Source organism: Gadus macrocephalus, chromosome 4, assembly GCF_031168955.1.
Source record: "Gadus macrocephalus chromosome 4, ASM3116895v1".
Classification (NCBI taxonomy): domain Eukaryota; kingdom Metazoa; phylum Chordata; class Actinopteri; order Gadiformes; family Gadidae; genus Gadus; species Gadus macrocephalus.
In genome coordinates, this window is record NC_082385.1 from 33,169,294 (window position 1) to 33,192,454 (window position 23,161).

A 23,161-nucleotide genomic window follows, 5' to 3' on the forward strand; every position below is an offset into this window, starting at 1 on the left:
AGTTCATGTTCTTCTGAGTGCGCAAGAATGTTGCCAATTATTGTCGTGTTTGCATTGTAATGCACAACTTTGCCTCTCCCTGTGTTATAAAATAACGTGCATCCCAAAAACTTTAGCCAATGCAGGCTCCTATTGCTTTCCCAGTGTGTTTAAAGTTTGTGTGCGTGTGTGTGTTTAAAGTCTGGGTGTGTGTGTCTCCAAACTTGACTCAGATTATCTTGTTCGCCACCTACAGAGCTGCTATGTACGACGAGGGAACCGCAGCCTCGGACGCGGGACTTACTCTTCAGAGGTCTATTGTTTTTCATATTTTATTAACACCACATGATTGGACCATTCAGCGAATCAATCAAATAGGCTACCTCCCTCAGCAGCAATCGCGCAACACAACTGCATGCAGAGAAAAGAGATAGAAACTAGCAGACAGAGAGTTGCAAATTACAACTCTGCTAGAGTTGTAATTTCTTTGCTGGATGGAAAGGAGCTTTTCCACCCTTTTCAGTGGAGGAATTGGACTCCCAAAGCAATATAGTAGGTCTGTATATGCAGTGTAAGCTTGGCCAGGCCCTGCAAGTCAGGGTGTAGGCTATGATTTTTAAGCTAGGGGGCATCTCAGAAATGCACCAGAATACAGAAAATAAAATTTACCAAATTCAAAATCGTCTACCCCCGTTCATTACTGCACCCCAGCCACAAATTTGATCACCAGCAGCCACTGCAAACAAGGAGTGAAGGGTGACCAATGCTAGGAATCTTCTGACTCTGTCCCACTAGAATAATGCTGCACTCTAGGAGGACCGGCATGAACTGACTCAAGCATCACTGAGATCTAGACATTTAACCAGGGACCTTTTTAAGTGGATCCTCTTCAACCACGATTGCCTATTGTGATACAAGATATGAACTAGAAAATAATGCCAGTAGAAAGACAGCAATTAGAAAGTCAAAACAAGAGGTAGTTGGCATTAAGGACATGCCAAAAGGTAAGTGAAACTAACACAATCATGTTTAATGTGCGGTTTAATTGCAGTCTATTTCACAGGTGAACTTTGCAGGCTTTTTCTAATAACAAAGGTAGAGGTAATGACATAGTTGTGGAAATATCAAACATAACTCCAATATACAATTGTATACAAATTACATGAACCCTGTTTATATAATTAGTCAATTTAAAGTAATTTATATACATTCTCCTTGGACCTAGAGCTACCTTCCGTCCCCTCTAATTGAAAGGTGTTAAGATAGTTTGCATTTGCAATTGAACTTATTGAACAAATGCCTGGTAACTTTGCTGTCTGTTTCTTCCCATGATTAAGCTCTAAAATTAAAATGTTTTGCAGTCAGAAGTGTCCTAGAACCAAGTCATTCTTCATCACACTGACATCAATTCAAAAAAAATAAAAACATGTTGAATCAAACATTGGAAAGCGTTTAATCATGATGAAAAAAAAAAGCAGCACCTGGATACAGGTGTGAAAGTATCCCTTTAAAGGGGTAGTTCCGAATTTTGGACAAAGGGCCCGATTCTCATAATGTTAGAAATAAAACTAACCTTGCGTTAGAAATTAAACTCGCCGGTGTGAGTCTTCATGTGGTTCTTCAGATTGCATTTCTGACTGAAGCGCTTCATGCATTGGTCACACCGGTAGGGCTTCTCTCCGGTGTGAGTCCTCATGTGGCTCTTCAGCGTGCCTTTCTGACTGAAGAGCTTCGTGCATTGGTCGCACCCGTAGGGCTTCTCGTCGGTGTGACTCATCATGTGGATCTTCAGTACGTGTAGCTGACTGAAGCTCTTCGTGCATTGGTCACAGCTGTAGGGCTTCTCCCCGGTGTGAGTCCTCATGTGGCTCTTCAGGTGTTCACTTCGACTGAAGCACTTCGTGCATTGGTCACACCTGTAGGGCTTCTCACCGGTGTGAGTCCTCATGTGGTTCTTCAGGCGTTGACTTCGACTGAAGCTCTTTGTGCATTGGTTACAGCTGTAGGGCTTCTCCCCGGAGTGAGTCATTTTGTGGCTCTTCAGGTTTCCACTTTCACTGAAGCGCTTTGTGCATTGGTCACACCTGTAGGGCTTCTCCCCGGAGTGCGTTCTCATGTGGATCTTCAGTTGGCCTTTCTGACTGTAGCGCTTGATGCATAGGTCGCACCCGTAGGGCTTCTCGCCGGCGTGAGCCCTCATGTGGTTCTTCAGTTCGCATTGGTGACTGAAGCTCTTCGTGCATTGGTCACCGCTGTAGGGCTTCTCCCCGGAGTGAGTCATTTTGTGGATCCTCAGGGCATCTTTCCGTCCGTAGCGCTTGTTGCATTGGTCACACCCGTAGGGCTTCTCGCCGGTGTGAGTCCTCATGTGGCTCTTCAGGTGTCCACTTTCACTAAAGCGCTTCGTGCATTGGTCACACCTGTAGGGCTTCTCCCCAGAGTGCGTTCTCATGTGGATCTTCAGATAGTTGCTCTGACTGAAGCGCTTCATGCATTGGTCACAGCTGTAGGGCTTCTCGCCGGTATGAGTCCTCATGTGGATGTTCAGTTGGCCTTTATGACTGAAGCGCTTCGTGCATTGGTCGCACCCGTAGGCCTTCTCGCCGGTGTGAGTCCTCATGTGGCTCTTCAGGTGTTCACTTCGACTGAAGCGCTTCGTGCATTGGTCGCACCCGTAGCCCTTCTCGCCGGTGTGAGTCCTCATGTGGCTCTTCAGGTGTTCACTTCGACTGAAGCGCTTCGTGCATTGGTCACAACTGTAGGCCTTCTCTCCGGTGTGAGTCCTCATGTGGCTCTTCAGGTGAGCACTTCGTCTGTAGCGCTTCGTGCATTGGTCACAGCTGTAGGGCTTCGCCCCAGAGCAAGTCCTCATGTGGATCTTCAGGAAGTCTTCCCGTATGTAGCGCTTCTTGCATTGGTCGCACCCGTACGGCTTCTCGTCTGGTCGGGTCCTCATGTGCAGCTCCTCAAGGCGGACCAGCCGCACGCTGCAGTTCCGGCTCTTGGCCACGCTGCGGTCCACGGACAGCGAGCTCAAGGCCTCCACTTCTGACGGGGTGAAGAGGGTGTCATGGCCGCCCACCGCCAGTGGGCCCTCCCCTTTTCCGTAGACGCTCAGGATCCGCAGCTCCCCGTTGTGACTGGCCATGTGGGAGGAGCCAGGGGCGTCTACACCCAGACTCTCTGAGGTGTCGCCGCGCTGCGTGCTACGGTCTCTAATGTCATAGCCGTCTTCTTCAGAGAGGAAAACAAAGACAGAGAGAGTAATGGTTTGAATTCATGATTTGCACAAAGGGATACAGCATGTACTTTTACACACTGGTGTACTGGAAGAAGTATATTTTGACACTTTCTTTCTAACATCTTTTTGTTTATGACGCATTTCCCTTGTTCCCCTTGGGGGGGTCAAGGGTCAAAGGCGTCAGCTGAGAAGGCACCGCTACGTCTCCACCTTTTAAGGATGTGGGGAGGTCATCAAGACACAACCCAGGTCATCTGTTGTTTCCGATCACCTGCTTTACCAATACTGTAGTTATACTGGGAATCAGAGCGGATTCAGCATTCCTGACACCTGCCATGAAGAAGATGTAAATCATTCTATAAATCATTCTAGAGCACAGGAGTCACTAAAGTGACTCCTGTGCTCTCTCTCCACAGGCTGACCCGAAGGCTGCAGTGTGACGCCGCAGACGCAGCCGTGTGACGCCGCAGACGCAACTTCCGGGTAGCCGGCTTGGTTTGGTTTGTTTGGTTTGGTTAGCAGGACGCTTAGCGTCGACCTGCTATCTCGGTTTGTATCGGTTTATATCTACTTTTCGGTATTTATATCTGTGACCTGTTCTGCATACTCTGTATTGTATTCGCTGCTTCCTCGCTGGAGCTCCGTCTGCATCAACCACGGTAAGCATGGATTGCGATTGTTCTTGCTCTGCCTTTCTCATGGATAAGATAGCTCTGTTAGAGAGACGTATCTGTCAGTTAGAGGATGAAAGGGTAGCGAGCGTAGAGAAAACAGATATTCCAAAAAGTATAGAGAAGAGACCCGCCAGGCGGACTCGTGGAGCTAACGCTATCGTTAGCAGTGACTCCGTCAAGGCAATCCTGTCGGCAGCACCACTTGCGAGGCAGGTTGCGGTCAGTACCCTGCCTCGCAAGTCTTTTTCGGGGGTAGAAACGCTAGTCATAGGTGACTCTGTTACACGTAAAGTTAGGCTACACTCACCAGCGACAGTTATTTGCCTACCCGGGGCCAGGGCTCCCGACATTGAAGCTAAACTTAGGGTGCTAACATGCGGTGAGACCTCATACGGAGTTAGATTAGATGCACCAAACACCGACATTAGCTTCGACAACATTGTAGTTCATGTCGGCACCAACGATGCTAGGACAAGACAAACTGAGGTCACAAAAAGCAACATAGCTAGGCTTTGTGACTTCGCCAGAAAGATGTGTCGGCATCGATTAATTCTCTCTGGCCCTCTACCCGATAAGGGTAATGATGAGCGTTATAGTAGATTATTGTCTCTAAATCGCTGGCTGGCCCTATATAGCTCAGAGCAGGGCTTTGGTTTCATAGATAACTGGCCCTCCCTGTGGGGTCGCCCTGGTGTGCTCATGAGAGACGGCCTACACCCTACTGGGTTAGGCGCCTGAATTATGTCAAAAAACATAGATAGATGTCTTAGTCAGGCGTGACTCATCCACTCATAGCACGCTGGGCTGCAGGAGTTTAGCAAACCTGCTAGCAACATGATAGTTTACGTTGCAGAGTCTAGAATAGCAGATGGGTTAGCTGAACCAGTATCTATTGCACCAATTGTTTCAGAGCGTGTTGGTTTTGTTTCAGAGAGTGTTGTACCTATATGTTCGCTGGTGCGGCCTCGCGCTGTCTCGAGGTGTAAAACCCGCAGGCGAGGGCCGCGACCAGTATGTCCAACTCTGGCGATCCCACTGATCGCCTCAGAGCTGAGTGTTAACCAGACTCCCTCTGAAAATAACCCTGTACCTATATGTACGGTGGTGCGGCCTCGCGCTGTCTCGAGGTGTAAAACCCGCAGACGAGGGCCGCAACCAGTATGTCGAAACCGCGGTATCCCCTTGACCGCTTCAGAGCTGAGTGTTAACCAGACTCCCTCTGAAAATAATAAAAGGGAAGTACTCAGAATAGGGTTCATGAACATAAGGTCGCTTTCATCGAAGGCGCTCTTGGTCCATGATTTAATTATTGATAAAAAGATCGACATACTGGGGCTTTCTGAAACCTGGTTAAAACCAGATGAGTTTCTAGTCTTAAACGAAGCTACTCCACCCCATTACGTTAGCACCCAAGTATCTAGAGAAGTTAAGAAAGGTGGTGGAGTAGCCCTGATATCTAATTCTAAGCTTAATTTAAAGCCAAAGAATAGATATATTTTCAGATCCTTTGAGGTGCTAGCGCTCTGCACCTCAGCTCCTCGAGAAGCAAAACGAGTTCCAGACTCTTTTGTTTTAGCTGTAGTATACCGTCCTCCAGGACCGTATTCAGTTTTTCTGGATGAGTTTTCTGACTTTGCAGCTGATCTGGCTACATATTCAGACAATATTTTGCTTATTGGGGATTTCAACATTCACGTGAATAACCCGTCTGATGCCCTCACAAGGGCTTTTCTGTCCATTACAGATACGCTTGGCTTCAAACAGCTCGTCCAGCAACCAACCCACATCGGTGGAAACACGTTGGATCTCGTTCTGACCCGCGGTGTTGACATTTCGCAGCTAGTGGTCTCTTCCTACACCTCAGCTTTATCAGACCACTTTTTGCTCACTTTCCAGGTGGTGGTATCCTGCCCCTGCGACGATCAGCAAGCTACTTTCAGCTGTCGCCGCATCACACCTGCAACCATTACAGCTATGGAAGATAAGTTATCTGGTTCACTTGCACCTCTCTGTAACTATAGTGGTTCTGTGGAGTGCCTTACTGATGAACTCAACATTGCCTTGTCTGTTGCCATTGATTCAGTTGCTCCGTACGTAGCTAAAAAACGAACATTGAAAAAACCAGCTCCTTGGTTTAATGCAGAAACTCGCATTTTGAAGCGAAATTGCAGGATCCTTGAACGCAAATGGCGCTCGACTAAACTTGAGGTCTTTCATCTTGCATGGCATAATAGTCTGATCACCTATAAGGGTGCGCTGACTATCGCCAGGAACGCCAACTTTTCTAGTATCATTAATTTGAATAGAAATAATCCTAAGTTTCTTTTTGACACGGTGAGGAGTCTCACTCAGAAACAGAATCAGACCGTAGGCTCCTCGATCTTGGCAGGTGAATTCATGGATTTCTTTGAGAATAAGATTCAATCAATTAGAGAGGAAATTGATGCTTACCGGGCGGCTAATCCTACACATCCTGTGGGGCAGGATGGGGTTCTGCCAAGTAGGATGGTGAACTCTGACGCGACTCTTTTGGAGTTTAAGGCGATTTCCTTGGTGGAACTTGAAAGGGTGATAAAGGCCTCAAAGCCAACAACTTGTATGTTGGATCCGCTCCCTTCTAGGGTTCTTAAGGAACTTGTTCCAACGGTGGGGCCTGTTATCCTCTTGCTTATGAATCTTTCGTTTTCAACAGGAATTGTTCCTTCCAATTTCAAGGCTGCGGTGTTAAAACCGCTACTCAAAAAGCCTGGCCTAGATCCTGAATTAGTCAGGAACTATCGGCCTATATCGAATCTGCCCTTCTTGTCTAAAGTACAGGAAAGGATTGTAGCAAAGCAAATTGTTGACTATTTGACGAGGAATAATCTCTTCGAACCTTTCCAGTCGGGGTTCAGGAATTTCCACTCAACTGAAACTGCTATTACAAGAGTTGTAAATGACATCCTTCTTGCTTTGGATAAAAATACAAGCACAATGCTTGTGCTGTTGGATCTGAGCGCTGCGTTTGATACGATTGACCATAGCACTCTTCTTCACCGTCTTGAACACTATGTTGGTATCGGGGGTACGGCTCTTGGTTGGCTCGAATCGTACCTCACAGATAGAACCCAATTTGTGCTTCATGAGGGTGCAGAATCGAAGCATTGTAAATTGCGCTTTGGCGTACCACAAGGGTCGGTTCTTGGTCCATTGCTTTTTGCAATTTATATGCTTCCCCTCGGTGACGTTATCCGCGGCTTCGGAATTAGTTTCCATTGCTATGCGGATGACACCCAGCTCTACATTCCTGTAGATTCCGGGGATTCTGCCCAGATTCAGAAGGTTGAGTCCTGTTTGGCTGCTGTGAAGGGCTGGATGTCACAAAACTTCCTACAGCTTAATACTGGGAAGACAGAGCTGATGATTATCGGCTCGAAGCGGGACCGGGAAAAGTTTGAGGATGTCTCTCTGTGGTTGGATGGCTTCGCCATCCCACAGAGTGCATCCGTCAGAAATCTTGGTGTCTTGTTTGACCCTCAACTATGCTTTGATCAGCATATAAGAAGTATAACTAGAATTGCCTTTTTCCATTTGAGAAACATTGCAAGAATCAGATCAATGTTATCTGTAGTGGATGCAGAGACACTGATTCATGCGTTTGTCTCGTCAAGACTGGACTATTGCAATGCACTGTTCTCGGGATTACCGATCTCTACTACAAAGAGTCTACAGCTGGTACACAATGCGGCAGCTAGATTGCTGACCAGAACGAGAAAGTTTGATCATATTACACCTATTCTCGCCTCTTTACATTGGCTACCAATAACTTTCAGATCAGACTTTAAGGTGCTATTGCTAACCTATAAAGTCTTGCATGGACTATCTCCATTGTACCTGAAGGACCTGATCATTCCTTATAGTCCTTCTCGGTCTCTCCGGTCTTCGGGAGCCGGCCTTCTTTCATTGCCGAAGGGTAAAAAGAAATCGGCTGGACAGAGAGCGTTTGCCTATCGAGCCCCCTTCCTATGGAATAGGCTGCCATCAGCGATCAGGGAAGCTGACTCTGTGGAGCTATTCAAAGGGAAGCTCAAAACGCACCTCTACAATCTTGCATTTGGAGTGTGAAATCAACAGATGCGTAGTGAAGACTACTCTGTTTGCTTGTGCTTTTCTTATTACATTATACATTCCCACTATGTACTTTTCCGTTCTAATTCACTATTCTGTCAGTTGTAGCGTGCTGCGGGTGCTGGACTGGATGCCTGGACTCTCCTCATGGATAACCGGCCAGAACCCCATCACCTTTTTAAATATTATGTACATGTATTTACCTGCATGCCAATTGTGGCACCCATTGCACTCCTGACCATCCCTGGAAGAAGGGATCCCCTACACTGCGTTTCTTCTCAAGATTTCTTCCTTGCTGATTCAAGGGAGTTTTTTCTTGCCCGTGTGGGGGCATGGGTAAAGGGGGGTGTCACAAATATTTGGCCTGTTAAGCCCTTTGAGACTGTAATGGTGATTAAGGGCTATACAAATAAAATTGAATTGAATTCTACTGTAAACTGTATAGTAGTCCCTGTGTTTTTGCAGGGTGCCGGTCATGATGCTTTTCAAAAGAGGACCAGCGCAGATAGAATCGAATACATTCTCAGTTGGTAGGTCAGTTTGCTTGCATGGATGCAATGTGTATTACTAACCTACAGCGGGCATGCCTCCACCAATATCCTCTTCAACCTTGATTGAAATGGTGTCCGGGGTCTCCGGCTTTCCACATAAAGAAGGAAACACGTTTTAATTTCCTTTCATTTGCACAGAATAGTTGTTAATCCCCATTTACGATAGACTTCGCCGATTTGAATCCGCCCTGTAGAAGGGTCTGGAGAACAGCAATTCATATCTTTCTGCTTCCGATACGTTTTTGGAGAAGCTGTCAAACCCAAAATGTACCGGGGGCGAAACTTGTACCGCCTACGTAATCTGCGTTCGAAATTTCCAAACCTGTCTGGCAACGGACGATCGTGTCGAACGTTGCCTGGCAACGGACGATCGCGTCGAACGATGACGTAGGAAGGTTCATGAATATTCACAAACATTTGCGCTCATTCATTGAGCGTCACAAGACGGAATAACATAAAGCAGATAACACTTATTTTACAAATGACATTTATTAGCGTTGCTAACTTTATATTTACATTGGATGTAATTGTTTAATGGCATTTAGCTACTAAACTGAGTGTATTAACACAAGCTAGTGTTCGATTTCAGCTTATTTCTAAACTGTTCGGACAGACTCTGCGTTGTGTATTTTTCGTCGTAGTAGTAATTCTTGAAGTCAAAATCAAAGCAACTTGACAGGTTGGATCAGAGGGTTGAATAGATGGTTTATTCCAGGATGTAATACAGCGAGATACAGACTTAGGTTGAATAATCTATAGTGGACCCATTGAGGAGCCGTTTGATGACTTGTTCCTTGGCTGTCGAACCCTCTTCTCGTCGAACCAAAGGGTTGGGGCGAGCATTATACAAAAAGGGGATACATGAATAACACGTGAACAGACGCACTCTGAGCCTTGATAAGGTATCTGGCCCTGGCTATGTCCCGGAGGACCAGGTCGTGTTCCTAGACTAGAAATGTGAACAAAAGAGAGACACTAAAATACACCAACATTCTACACTAGCTAGACTATGATACACTTTATAACACTCAATTTAATAGCTATATTCAATACATTACAAATATAAAGTAAAAAAAAGTGTTGTCTGTATTATTTACTGTATTATTATACTGTTATTTCTTCTTTGGCAACATCGGCGCGAATTATTTTTGAAACCTGCCTAGCAACGGACAATCGTGATTTTCGCCCCCGTACAATTTTGGTTCGACAGCTCCAATCACCAAGTTGGCTTCTCGCCCTGGCACCCTATTGGCTAGTTAAACACAATGATGACAGGGAAGCGACAGCAAGCAGACATTTGCGTACAGAGTCAGTTGAACAAGTTGATCAAGCCTCTTGTGCTGAAGACAATGACAGCAGCTTCCCCAGACCAACGCGTCTGGAAATAGCCAGGCTACACGTATGACTCATTAAATCATAGAGGAGTGTGCTTTCTATGCATGTGTGCTGTAGTTGTAACAGAGGAAGCCTCTCATTTGGATGCTGAATAAGAAGATGATTTCCAACCTGCACACTCAGCTCCTCGTGGCAGACCAGCCGCTCGCCGCGCTCCAGGCTCTTGGCCACGCTGTGGTCCGCAGACAGCGAGTTCGGGGCCTCCACTTCTGACGCGGTGAAGAGGGTGTCATGGCCGTCCACCGCCAGTGGGCCCTCCCCTTTACCGTAGACGCTCAGGATCTTCAGCTCCCCGCTGTGACTGGACATGTGGGAGGAGCCAGGGGCGTCCACACCCAGACTCTCCGAGGTGGCGCCGCGCTGAGTGCTACGGTCTCCAAAGGCATCGCAGTCTTCTGCAGAGGGAAAAATAAAAAAGACAGTCATTGTTTTGACAGTGTTTGCATAGAAGGAGGAAGTGTTTATTTGTACACATGAAATAAACTATTTCATTGACATAGAGGGTTTAAAATGTGTACTGCAGACAAAGATTCAGAGTTTTGGAGAGGGATGTCTCCTCCAGCACCCTCCCCCCTAGACTCAAAGCTCAAGCGGAGGCCAGGTGGAGGACACTGAACGAACACCAGCGCAAAATGATCCGAGCACAACATGACATGCGAGAGAAGCGCAATTATTCTATTTTGACAATAACAAGCGACAACGTGTCCTTCCCTGTAAGCTGATCAGCTAACATTTATACATTTTGAATTCATTGATGTTTGAGAATGATAAACCAGCTTATGGGGAATCTGTCTTGAAACCCTTCTGGGCTCTTGACTGATTCCATCTTTGAAATGCTACTCCCAAATTTGACTCATGTTTAACAGGGCGCTGATCATGATTCTTTTCCAAAGAGGACCAGGCTTTTCAGCGCAGTTAGAATCTAGTACATTCTCAGTTGATCCAGGTTGTTTGTTTCCATGGATGCAATGTGTATTACTAACCTACAGCGGGCATGCCTCCACCAATATCCTCTTCAACCTTGATTGAAATGGTGTCCGGGGTCTGCGTCTTTCCACATAAAGAAGGAAACACACTCAAGACATATTCTTTCATTTGCACAGAATAGTTGTCAATCCCCACTAAGGACACATTATGCATTTTTACACTGCCAAGCCGGTTCGTTCGCGGCTTTGCACGCCCTGCAAATTCATTGTCTTGCCTGTGTACAACAGAGGGGGTAAAATCCCCCTTCGTAACGGAGCCAGCTTTCTTGGTTCACTGGAGATGGCGGGGCTATGCACGGAGAGTACACGTCTTATCGATAAATTGCATACTCCGAATGTCTTTTTTCTTTCGATTCACTCATTCTAGCATGCAAGAATAAGTTGACATCTGAGTGTAGACTAAAACGCGATTCACTATTTACAAGCGCAAAATCAACAACATATTCTTTGTTTGGCTGACCACTTTGCTGACCAAGCATCGTAAGGAAAGTTCTTCTGGTATTTTCTCGTAGATCGCACTCTCTCACCGTCTTCGTTAAATGCGACTGCATCACCTTCCATCCCATGACGGTCAGCAGCTTGCAGATATCAGTATCCCTCCAGTTATAACTACTCATGTTGAAATCACTGCGTTGTCCCTGTTGTAGAGACAATGCAGCAACACCTCTACCCAAGTCCCTTCCCTGGAACCGCAAAGCTGTCTGATCACATTTACATCTAAATGAAAAGTGCCAATATGTGTAGGGTCTGAGAAGGTAAATTGGGGTGCGAAATCAAGCCGGTAAATTACCACGGTCAGTGTAAACGCGCGGATCATGCAAGGAAAAAGGTGGGCATAAGAAGGGCATATTTGGCAGCATTTTCTGAATGATAAAGGAGTGTGCTTTCTAGGGGTGTGTGCTGGAGTTGTAACAGAGGCAGCCTCTCATTTGGATGCTGAATAAGAAGATGATTTCCAACCTGCACACTCAGCTCCTCGCGGCAGACCAGCCGCTCGCCGCGCTCCAGGCTCTTGGCCGCGCTGTGGTCCGCAGACAGCGAGTTCAGGGCCTCCACTTCCGACGCGGTGAAGAGGGTGTCATGGCCGTCCAACGCCAGTGGGCCCTCCCCTTTACCATAGACGCTCAGGATCTTCAGCTCCCCGCCGTGACTGGACATGTGGGAGGAGCCAGGGGCGTCCACACCCAGACTCTCCGAGGTGGCGCCGCGCTGCGTGCTACGGTCTCCAAAGGCACCACAGTCTTCTGCAGAGGGAGAAAAAAATGACGGAAAGTAATTGTTTCAGTACACTGTTAGCATAAAAGGAGGAACTGTGTATTTGTATTTGAAACTATTTAAATGTATGTGTATACCATTGAGACCGAGGGTTTAAAATGTGTACTGCAGACAACTCCCAAGTTTGTCTCTTTGCAGGGCGCTGGTCATGATGCTTTCCTAAGAGGACGAGGCTTTTTAGGTAGGATCTTTTAGGTAGGTCTTTGCTGCCTAGAATCTACTACATCAAATGTAAATGTACTCAAGGTGGAAAAGTACATACCTTTACTTGTGAATTGGGGCCGGAAAGTCTTTAAGGATAGCCGTGTGGCTACAGTATGTGTTCCCAGGTGGTCTGTATGGCAGGCAACATCCCTTGAGAGAAACACCTGAATGTTACCAATTGATGGGCTGGCCTGTGTAGAGACAACAAGGTCAAATTAGTACTCAATGTATTGCTTTCAATGTATTCCAGGTGCAAGTTGTAAGAACATATAAGGTACGCATGTTTAGTGAATTACATTAGCCACATACTTAAAATTAGATCTATGAAGTGATCAAATGATGTTACATTCATTTGTTTGCATATTTCATACAACGTAAAAGATCATCTCATCATCTCACTACAATTACATCAAGCTCTGCAGAAACCTGTAAATAACCCATTGATTTGAATCAGGTGCGATGGAAAATATGAGTGGGCCCTGGAATGGCAGTCCAACCCGCAACTCACTGCCTGTGAACTCGTATCAGATCGATGTATAACATTATGCTGCGTTCCAGGAACACTTTTTAGACCGTAAGTTACGCGCTGTAACAGAGGTCATCGATCTGGTAGAGGGTTGTGAAAACACGGGTTACGGGTTGCCTGGATCGCACCATATGTATGATTATCAGTAAAACGCTAGAACTACTGCGGTCACGTCGCTGTTAAAATACAGCTGTATTAGTTTGAAGTATGGTGACGAGTATAGTAGAAAATAACCGAATTCTATCACTTCAACTAAATAAGAGCGCTTGAGGAATCGAGGAGTCCGGAGCAAGTAAGACAGAAGACTTTATTGTTACCAGTAATTAGTGTTGACTCGTTCGCGAACGAATCAGTTTGGATGAACGAATCTTTAAGACGATCGAACCAAACCGATTCCACTCACTCGTTCGTCTCGTTCGTCTCATTTGTCTCGTTCGTTCTCAAGACTCGATTCCTCCCAGACCCACTAGTCGCTGACTCGCTGACAGTTTTACCTTTTCATCGGTCCACACGTAGGCTATCCAGTGTTTCCCCCAGTAAAAAGCGCCGCGCAGAAAAATTGTGGGGGTATTTTGCTCAAAGATGCCAGTACGCATGAATGAAATAAACAACTGTTTATTTCCATATAAATAAACAACAGTAGGTACAAATGTTGTGCAAACATGCAGATTTTTCGGCCCTCGGTGTGAGGGAGGGGTCCGTTAAGTCGATGGATGCGATGTTTAATCATTTAGTCCAAACTACAGTAGGCTACGGGCAAACCTGAAGTCACCGTCGTGACATTTCATATACGTCCCGTCTGTGTGTGTGTGTGTGTGTGTGTGTGTGTGTGTGTGTGTGTGTGTGTGTGTGTGTGTGTGTGTGTGTGTGTGTGTGTGTGTGTGTGTGTGTGTGTGTGTGTGTGTGTGTGTGTGTGTGTGTGTGTGAGTGAAAGGGAGGAACTTATTTGAAATCGGCCGTGCGTGCCTGTTTGTTGTTTATTGTTTTTGATTAAACAATATATAGGTTTAGAGAAATCTGGCTTTCAGAACTCAGTGCCTACCCACTCACTGACCTCACCGCACGTCACTGGCGGTAAATTGACAGGTGACTATGATAGACTATGCAACAATATATTCAACCACCAGATGTCCCCGTCTCAATTACACTCAAAAAACTTTATTGGCACGACTAATGTTGTAAACAGTATTACCTGAGTATTACAATGCCATTTTTTTTATTATTATTTTTTTTTTTTTTCAATACATTGGTAGTCAAGGCGGGGCCCTAGTCTCTAGGGCAGGCATCTCCAAACGGCGGACCGCGGTCCGGGTCCGGACCAAGTGACGGTCCTATCCGGACCAAGTGACGGTCCTATCCGGACCCAGTGACGGTCCTATCCGGACCCATGACCAATTTAAAATAGTAATAATAAAAAAAAAAAGCATGATTTGGAATGAGAAAATGGCTCGCAAATGAATGCTCACTTAAGATTGCATGGATTTTGGGGCAACATAAAAAAACTTTCAGTGACACGACTGTTGTGAAGGAGTGCTTGAAGTGCTTTTACTTGAAGGTAAACAAAGGGATGAATTGCGTGAAAAAATAAAGCAAATCCCAATGTGAGCTGCAACGACAGCCAGAAAATCCGAAACGTTATCAGATGACGCACTGTCACAGCTTGATGCGGCTGTTCAGAGTGGCCCATCCTTGGCCATTGATGAGTCTTCAGATGTAACGGATAATGCCCAGGTTTTGGTTTATGTGCGATTGTTTCATCAAGACAAGGAAGAGATCTGTGAGGACCTGTTGGGTCTAACACTGCTTGAGACACACACAAGACGAGAAGATATTTATGAGGCTATTAAGGAGATGCTGTCAAAGAGGGGGATTGATCTAACAAAGGTTGTCTCAGTCACTACTGATGGGGTACCTGTTTTGCTTACTTGAAATGTAGGCCTGGTGTACCTGTTTTGCTTACTTTAAATGAAGGCCTAATGCTTTTTTTTTTTGTTGATTTGAAGTGTAGGCCTAGTGTTCCTGTTCTGCTTACTTGACATGTAGGCCTTATGCACTTTTTATATTGACTTGAAATGCAGGCCTAATGTACCTGTTTTGTTTACTTGAAATGTTAATATGTGTTACTTTGTCTTACTAGTTTTTCATGGCTAAAAGTAAGCTAATTTCTTTTTACAGTTTAATAAAATTTTTACAACCCGCCAGCTCTCGTTGTGAAGACAAGTCACCACGCCATTCGTTTCAATGGGAATGGTGACTATAATTTCAACATAAAGCGTACATATTTGTAATTTCAAAGTCGTACCAGCCTTTATACCACAGATACTATAGGGTGTCTATAGGATATAACCGCGTTTTCTGAATCCAGTTTAATGCATTTTTCACAATTTACCAGCTCTCATTTTGAAGGCAGTGTTAATTTTGCCATCCATTGTAGATTTAGTCTTGGGCTGCACAGGGTTCTGTTTATGAGAGCCTAAAACACCCGGGACCCCCACCATCATTGCTAAATCAAGTCTATTATCTTGCTGATATGTTAAACATTCAATAATCATCTACACTCCCAATCCCGCTGTGTTTGGTTAAAGTTATAATGTTGACGATTGAGAATGAGAACGAGGAGCTGAGTTTGAGAACAGTGCATTCCTTGATTCGACCCCCCCCCCCGCTTGAAGGTAGGTTTGCAATGTTGACACTAGACTGGTAGACCTCGGGAGGTTGGCTATTTGAAAAGTAGATCTTGGGTCAAAAAAGGTTGGGCAGCCCTGCTGTAGAGCTAATGCTAGGGTAACAAGGTAACCATATACAGTAAAGCAACACGATGATATAGCGGTAGTTGACTTACTTTGTCCCAGATTTGTAGCTGAGCCGAGGAGAGTTGGTACTGAACCGGACTCCAATTCCAGACGTTCCGCAAGTCCAGCTTTGTATTGGACAAAGTTGAGGAAGCAGCCGTCGGTGAAACTTACTATGTGTAGTGATGTTATGGTTTGCGTCGAGGCATCGGGGCGTGTGTCGAGTACCTTGGCTCCTCCCCCAAGCGGAGCTCAGAAATGACGTAGCGTGTGACGTTCGGGGCTTCATCTCGGGCTGTGCCGCGATATGGGTTCACAATTGGCAGAAAGAAGGCACTACACTACCCAGTTCCAAGATCACTTGAATGGCTATGTAGCCTAATTAATGACACTCATTCTCAGTCATCATGCAGTTCTATTATTACAATTATTAGTAGGCTACTGTAGTAGATAAGACATTCTATTTTGCCCGGGATGACTTAAAATCTTTGTAAAATTATTTGTTTTCTACCATAATAATAATAATAATACATTTAATTTAGAGGCGCCTTTCAAGACACCCAAGGACACCATGAGCTCGGGAGATATTTATGAACGGCACACTCACACGTAGGCCTATCAATGAAATTACTTTTCTCAAATGTTTTGATGTTGTACGAAGCAAACATCACATCATCACAGGAAACTCTTTCATCAACATTTCATTCACCAATAGGTGTCCCTAGCGTACTCATTTGAAGCTTCGAGGTCGAACCACTTTGACGGTTCATCTGGCTGCGAGGCTTTGACGTTTCATGAGGCATCATCTCGGCACCAACTAATAGGCCTATGTGCTGAGCTCACGTTGTCGTAGCTCATTTTCTCAAGGGCGGTCGGGACAAATTCTCTGGACGGACAAAGCAGAGAAAGGGGAGGTAATCTCTCCCTGTATATTTGTTATTCTTTTTTATTGAACATGTTTATAGATAATACAAACAAAAGAATGAGCGATAAAAAGCAAGAAATAATATAAAAACGAACAAATTAGATCCTCAGGATCCTTAGCTTAGGTAATACAGTTCAAATAATACTTTTTTTTTAACCGACCTCCCCCCCAAACAATACACAAACAGAGACAAAGCAAAATAAAATTAAGGTTTAGGAAAAGGGTTAGGAATTAAAGTTACCCTAAAAAGCTAAATAACGCCGGTAAGTATTTGGCCAAAAAAATATTTGGCCAAAGATTACACAGTTTTACGGCTACTGTTGGGGATACAGACAGGAACAGCAACGTCCAAAGCGTTGAACATGTGTTGGGAAAAACGGTCTGTCTAGTTACTGGACCAGATGAAATGAGACGGAGAGGTAATAAAGTCTATTGGCACGAGGACCTTGGATTTATTAAGTAAAGTGGCAACGGTTATACAGAGTCATAAAGCGTGAGAAATCGAATATGTCTAAGTCCCTACTCAGCGCATATGGTTCGTCCAGAGCTTCGCCTCCGTGGAAGGTCTGCTGCAGAAGAAGGTAATGAGTTCCTGTGTGATACACTCTTATGCTGTATCCTCCTCTCGATGAGGTGTGTGCGTTTGAGATGTGTACGGTTCTGTGTGTTTTTGCTTGACCTTGCCTCCCAGGCCTTAGTGTATGCCTGTGTATCTTCTTGTGTTCTTCCTAATGGGGGAGAGCTTCACAGAGTCTCCTGTTTGTGAATCTCCCGTTCTTGAGGATGACTAGTGCATTGTCTGAGTGTCCAACATCTGCCTGGCTGAGAAATGGGGCCTTCGGCTCCGGCCTTGACCTGACTATATATTATGTGTGTGTTATGTGTTAAAAGTTGACTATATTGTAATGTGACTGCCATGTGGTGTGCTCTTCAGGCGTTAAAAGTTGACTATATTGCAATGTGACTGCCGTGTGATGTGCTCTTCAGGCTAGGGTAGGAGTTAGCTGTATTTATAATGTACATGTGATGTACTCAGCAGGTTATTTTGCCCAACACATGCCGCTTCAGCAGCAGCAGCTAGCTGGGAAGTGGCGCTAGGTGAAGACCTGTGAGAAGACGTCAATAACATAGGACTCTGTTATTGGCGGAATTATTGGCGACCCCCTTCACAGTGGTATAATGAGCACATACCACAGACTGAAGTGAGCTATTGCTTTTATACAACGGTTACTATTATGGCAAAACGAAAGTCACACGGTACATTAAACCGCTCGGCTAGAGCGGTTCCCCGGTTATTTATCCTATGGAGCAGTTCACTCGCCGTGTGCCTAAGCTTTCGTTAGTCTCTCCATCGCCTTGCTCACTCCCGGAGTAACAACATTTACACCCTCTCCATCATTCAACATGTTTTACTTTGTAACTACTTCCAGGCGCGGAGTGATATGCAAACTTTCACAAAATGATCGGGCGTCATAGCAGTTATCCTATACGCTCATTATACAACAGTTAGGAACCAATCAGATCGCTGGATTTAAGCCACCCGTTGTATAAAGGCCTAATAATAATCGTAGTTTACCATAAAATGTAGGGTTATATTCTTCCGTACTATTACCAGTTATCTGTTTTCACTCTCTAACCCCTACCTGCTGCTTACTCACATGTATCCTTATTCACTGTCTAACCCCTACCTACTGCTTCATCACATGTATCCTTATTAACTGTCTAACCCCCTACCTACTCCTTGAATCACATGTATCTATGTACTGTAAGTAGTTTTAGGGTGAACGGGTCTGAAGGGTATCAACCACCATAGAAACGATAGAAAACGTGAAATTCAAACAATTTTCTGTTGAGATCTGAAAGAAATTAACTGCCTATTGTGATTCAAGGTATGAACTAGAAAATAATAATGGCAGTAGAACGACAGCAATTAGAAAGTCAAAACAAGAGGTAGTTGGCATTAAGGACATGCCAAAAGGTAAGTGAAACGAACACAATCATGTATAATGTGGGGTTTAATTGCAGTCTATTTCACAGGTCAACTTTGCAGGCTTTTTCTAATAACGAAGGTAGAGGTAACGACAGTGTCGAAATATCAAGCGTAAGTTTAATATATACAATTATATATAAATGATATAAACCCTGTTTATAGAATAGAATACTTTGTCATCATACAAGGTAGAACTATGGCTATGGCGTCCTCCGTTGATCCATTTGATCGATAGTCAAACTGGTGGGGGTCGAAGCTGGGTGGGAGGCAGGCTTTAAAGATGAACTGAGCTGAGATCTGAAGTTTAGTTGATATAACAGATGTATTGTCTGCCTTCTCATTGGTACAATAAATAAAAAGGGCTGAATTTGCTAAAAGGGATTAAATTGTACTGTAGGGCTTCTCTCCGGTGTGAGTCTTCATGTGGCTCTTCAGGCAGGCTTTATAAATGAAGCGCTCCGTGCATTGGTCACACTTGTAGGGCTTCTCGCGGTTGTGAGTCCTCATGTGGACATTTAGGCTGCCTCTCTGTCTGAAGCGCTTTGCGCATTGGTCACAGTTGAAGGGCTTCTCCCCGGTGTGAGTCCTCATGTGGATCTTCAGCTTGTCTTTCCGAATGAAGAGCTTCGTACATTGGTCACACTTGTAGAGCTTCTCCCCGGTGTGAGTCCTCATGTGGATCTGGATCTGAAGGGTGCTTGTCTGTTCGAAGCGCATTGCGCATTGGTCACACTTGTAGGGCTTCTCCCTGGTGTGAGTCCACATGTGGCTCTTAAGGTGGCTTATCGTTAAGAAGCGCTTTGCGCATTGGTCGCACTTGTAGGGCTTCTCCCCGGTGTGAGTCCTCATGTGGCCCGTAAGCTGGCTTGTCTGTCTGAAGCGCTTTGCGCAATGGTCACACTTGTAGGGCTTCTCCCCGGTGTGAGTCCTAATGTGGATTCGAAGGGCGTTTGTTTGTCCAAAGCGCTTTGCGCAATGGTCACACTTGTAGGGCTTCTCCCCGGTGTGAGTCCACATGTGGCTCTTCAAGTGCGTTTTCGATATGAAGAGCTTCATGCATTGGTCGCACCTGTAGGGCTTCTCCCCGGTGTGAGTCCTCATGTGCCTCTTCAAGTGACAGTTCAGACTGAAGAGCTTCATGCATTGGTCGCACTTGTAGGGCTTCTCTCCGGTGTGAGTCCTCATGTGGATCTCCAAGTTTACTTTCCCAATGAAGCTCTTCGTGCATTGGTCACACCCGTACGGCTTCTCGTCGGGTTTTGTCCTCATGTGAACGATCATATTGTCATTATTGGGAAAAACCTTGCCACACAAGACACCGGGCCGGCCCTTGCAGCCGCCCCGATGCCCAGTCAGCTCCTCAAGGCGGACCAACCGCACGCAGCAGTTCAGGCTCTTGGCCACGCTGCGGTCCACGGACAGCGAGCTCAAGGCCTCCGGTTCTGACGTGGTGAAGAGGGTGTCATGGCCGTCCACCGCCAGTGGGCCCTCCCCTTTTCCGTAGACGCTCAGGATCCGCAGCTCCCCGTTGTGACTGGCCATGTGGGAGGAGCCAGGGGCGTCCACACCCAGACTCTCTGAGGTGTCGCCGCGCTGCGTGCTGCAGTCTCTGATGTCATTGCCGTCTTCTTCAGAGAGGAAAACAAAGACAGAGAGAGTAATGGTTTGAATACATTATTTGCGCGAAGGGATACAGCATGTACTTTTACACACTGATGTATTGGAAGAAGTATATTTTGACACTTTCTTCCTAACTTCTTTTTGTTTATTATGTATTTCCCTTGTTCCCCTTGGGGGGGTCAAGGGTCAAAGGCTCCAGCTGAAAAGGCACCGCTACGTCTCCACCTTTTAAGGATGTGGGGAGGTCATCAAGACTAGGGCCCGACCGATTTATCGGCCTGCCGATTTAATCGCCCGATTATAGCCTTTTTGAAAATAATCGGCATCGGCCAAAAAGACGCAGATTACAACAGATTTTTTTTTTTTTTTTTTTATAAATGTTATTGCGATTAGTATCCTGCAGATTGCGCTCCTACTCGCCTTGCTAACTAACAACTTTAGCTGGAGTAAAAAAGAGGAGATTGAATTTTACCGTACAACATGAAAGCACGCTCGCTCAGGCAGCTGCGCGCTCACCTCACCAATGTACACAAGACGCGTTGTTTGAGCATGTTGTGCCTGTTTTTCTTTAGGTCCCAGGCCATGTTAATTTGTTATACTGTAGACTCTAACGGTGAGACCATACTGCTCAGCACGCACGTGTTAGTCACTGCTCACGAGCGCAGCACATTGGGAGTTAGTTATTTATTTTACATTTTACATTACACTCATTTTTGACTGTAAATGTATTCTAAAACACTCAAAGATTCTGCATTCAATTCACATATTCGTCAAAAGTGTTTAAAGTATATTTAAGGTATCAAAAACTACGTTTAATATGTTTTTATTTATTTATTTATTTATTTATTTATTTTTAAATCGGCCGATTAAATCGTAATCGTAATTTTTCTCTGAAAATAATCGGCATCGGCATCGGCACTCAAAAATCAATATCGGTCGGGCCCTAATCAAGACACAACCCAGGTCATCTGTTGTTTCCGATCACCTGCTTTACCAATACTGTAGTTATACTGGGAATCAGAGCGGATTCAGCATTCCTGACACCTGCCATGAAGAAGATGGAAATCATTCTACTATCAACTGTATAGTAGTCCTTGTGTTTTAGGAGGGCTTTGGTCATGATTCTTTTCAAAAGAGGACCAGGCTTTTTAGCGCAGTTAGAATCGAGTACATTCTCAGTTGGTAGGTTGTTTGCTTGCATGGATGCAATGTGTATTACTAACCTACAGCGGGCATGCCTCCACCAATATCCTCTTCAATCTTGATTGAAATGGTGTCTGGGGTCTGCTGCTTTCCAAAAAGAGGGAAACACACGCAAGACAAATTCTTTCATTTGCACGGAATAGTTGTTAATCCCCACCTATGATAGACTGGGTGCCCCCAGCCTGTTCTGACGGTGATTTGAATCCGCCCTGTGGAAGGGTCTGGAGAAGAGCAAATCATTTCTTTCTGCTTCCGATACGTTTTTGGAGGAGCCAATCACCAAGTTGGTTAGTTCTCCCCCTGGCGCCCTATTGGCTGGTTGAACACAATGACGACAGGGAAGCGACGTTAAGCAGCCATTTGGGGACAGAGTCAGTTGAACAAGTTGATCAAGCCTCTTGTGCTGAAGACAATGACAGCAGCTTCCCCAGACCAACGAGTCTGGCAATAGGCAGGCTACACTTACGGAACATTAATTCATAGAGGAGTGTGCTTTATAAGGGTGTGTGCTGGAGTTGTAACAGAGGAAGCCTCTCATTTGGATGCTGAATAAGAAGATGATTTCCAACCTGCACACTCAGCTCCTCGCGGCAGACCAGCCGCTCGCCGCGCTCCAGGCTCTTGGCCGCGCTGTGGTCCGCAGACAGCGAGTTCAGGGCCTCCACTTCTGACGGGGTTAAGAGGGTGTCATGGCCGTCTATCGCCAGTCTACCCTCCCCTTTTTCATGGATGATCAGAATCTTCAGCTCCTCCCTGTGTCTGGCCAGGTGGGAGGAGCCAGGGGCGTCCACGCCCAGACTCTCCGAGGTGGCGCCGCGCTGCGTGCTACGGTCTCCAAAGGCATCGCAGTCTTCTGCAGAGGGAGAAAAAAAAGACAGTCATTGTTTTGATACACTGTTTGCATAGAAGGAGGAAGTGTGTATTTGTACACAGGAAATAAACTATTTAAATGTACCATTGACATAGAGGGTTTAAAATGTGTACTGCAGACAAAGATTCAGAGTTTTGGAGAGGGATGTCTCCTCCAGCACCCTCCCCCCTAGACTCAAAGCTCAAGCGGGGGCCAGGTGGAGGACACTGAACGAACACCAGCGCAAAATGATCTGAGCACAACATGACATGCGAGAGAAGCGCAATTATTCTATTTTGACAATAACAAGCGACAACGTGTCCTTCCCTGTAAGCTGATCAGCTAACATTTATACATTTTGAATTCATTGATGTTTGAGAATGATAAACCAGCTTATGGGGAATCTGTCTTGAAACCCTTCTGGGCTCTTGACTGATTCCATCTTTGAAATGCTACTCCCAAATTTGACTTGTGTTTTAACAGGGCGCTGGTCATGATGCTTTTCCAAAGAGGACCAGGCTTTTCAGCGCAGTTAGAATCGAGTACATTCTCAGTTGATCCAGGTCGTTTGCTTGCATGGATGCAATGTGTATGACTAACCTACAGCGGGCATGCCTCCACCAATATCCTCTTCAACCTTGATTGAAATGGTGTCCGGGGTCTGCGTCTTTCCACATAAAGAAGAAAACACACTCAAGACATATTCTTTCATTTGCACAGAATAGTTGTCAATCCCCACTAAGGACACATTATGCATTTTTACACTGCCAAGCCGGTTCGTTCGCGGCTTTGCACGCCCTGCAAATTCATTGTCTTGCCTGTGAGGGGGTAAAATCCCCCTTC

At 45.5% G+C, this 23,161-nt stretch overlaps 1 protein-coding gene, 1 long non-coding RNA gene and 1 pseudogene across 2 annotated transcripts; all 3 read right to left on the minus strand.

The window, feature by feature from the left end:
* The window catches only part of LOC132455431 (zinc finger protein 271-like), a 74,819-nt pseudogene that overhangs the window by 9,657 nt on the left and 42,001 nt on the right, over nt 1-23,161 (minus strand).
* LOC132455448 (uncharacterized) lies at nt 10,349-16,589 on the minus strand. Its single transcript, XR_009525247.1, has 3 exons — nt 15,781-16,589; nt 12,471-12,603; nt 10,349-12,367 (listed from the first exon to the last, which is right to left on the minus strand). It is a non-coding gene; the product is annotated as an uncharacterized LOC132455448 (long non-coding RNA).
* LOC132455397 (zinc finger protein 699-like) lies at nt 18,653-22,905 on the minus strand. Its single transcript, XM_060049253.1, has 2 exons — nt 21,489-22,905; nt 18,653-20,273 (listed from the first exon to the last, which is right to left on the minus strand). Exons 1-2 carry the CDS (start codon nt 21,499-21,501, stop codon nt 19,027-19,029), a joined length of 1,260 nt encoding a protein of 419 aa, XP_059905236.1. The 5' UTR covers nt 21,502-22,905; the 3' UTR covers nt 18,653-19,026.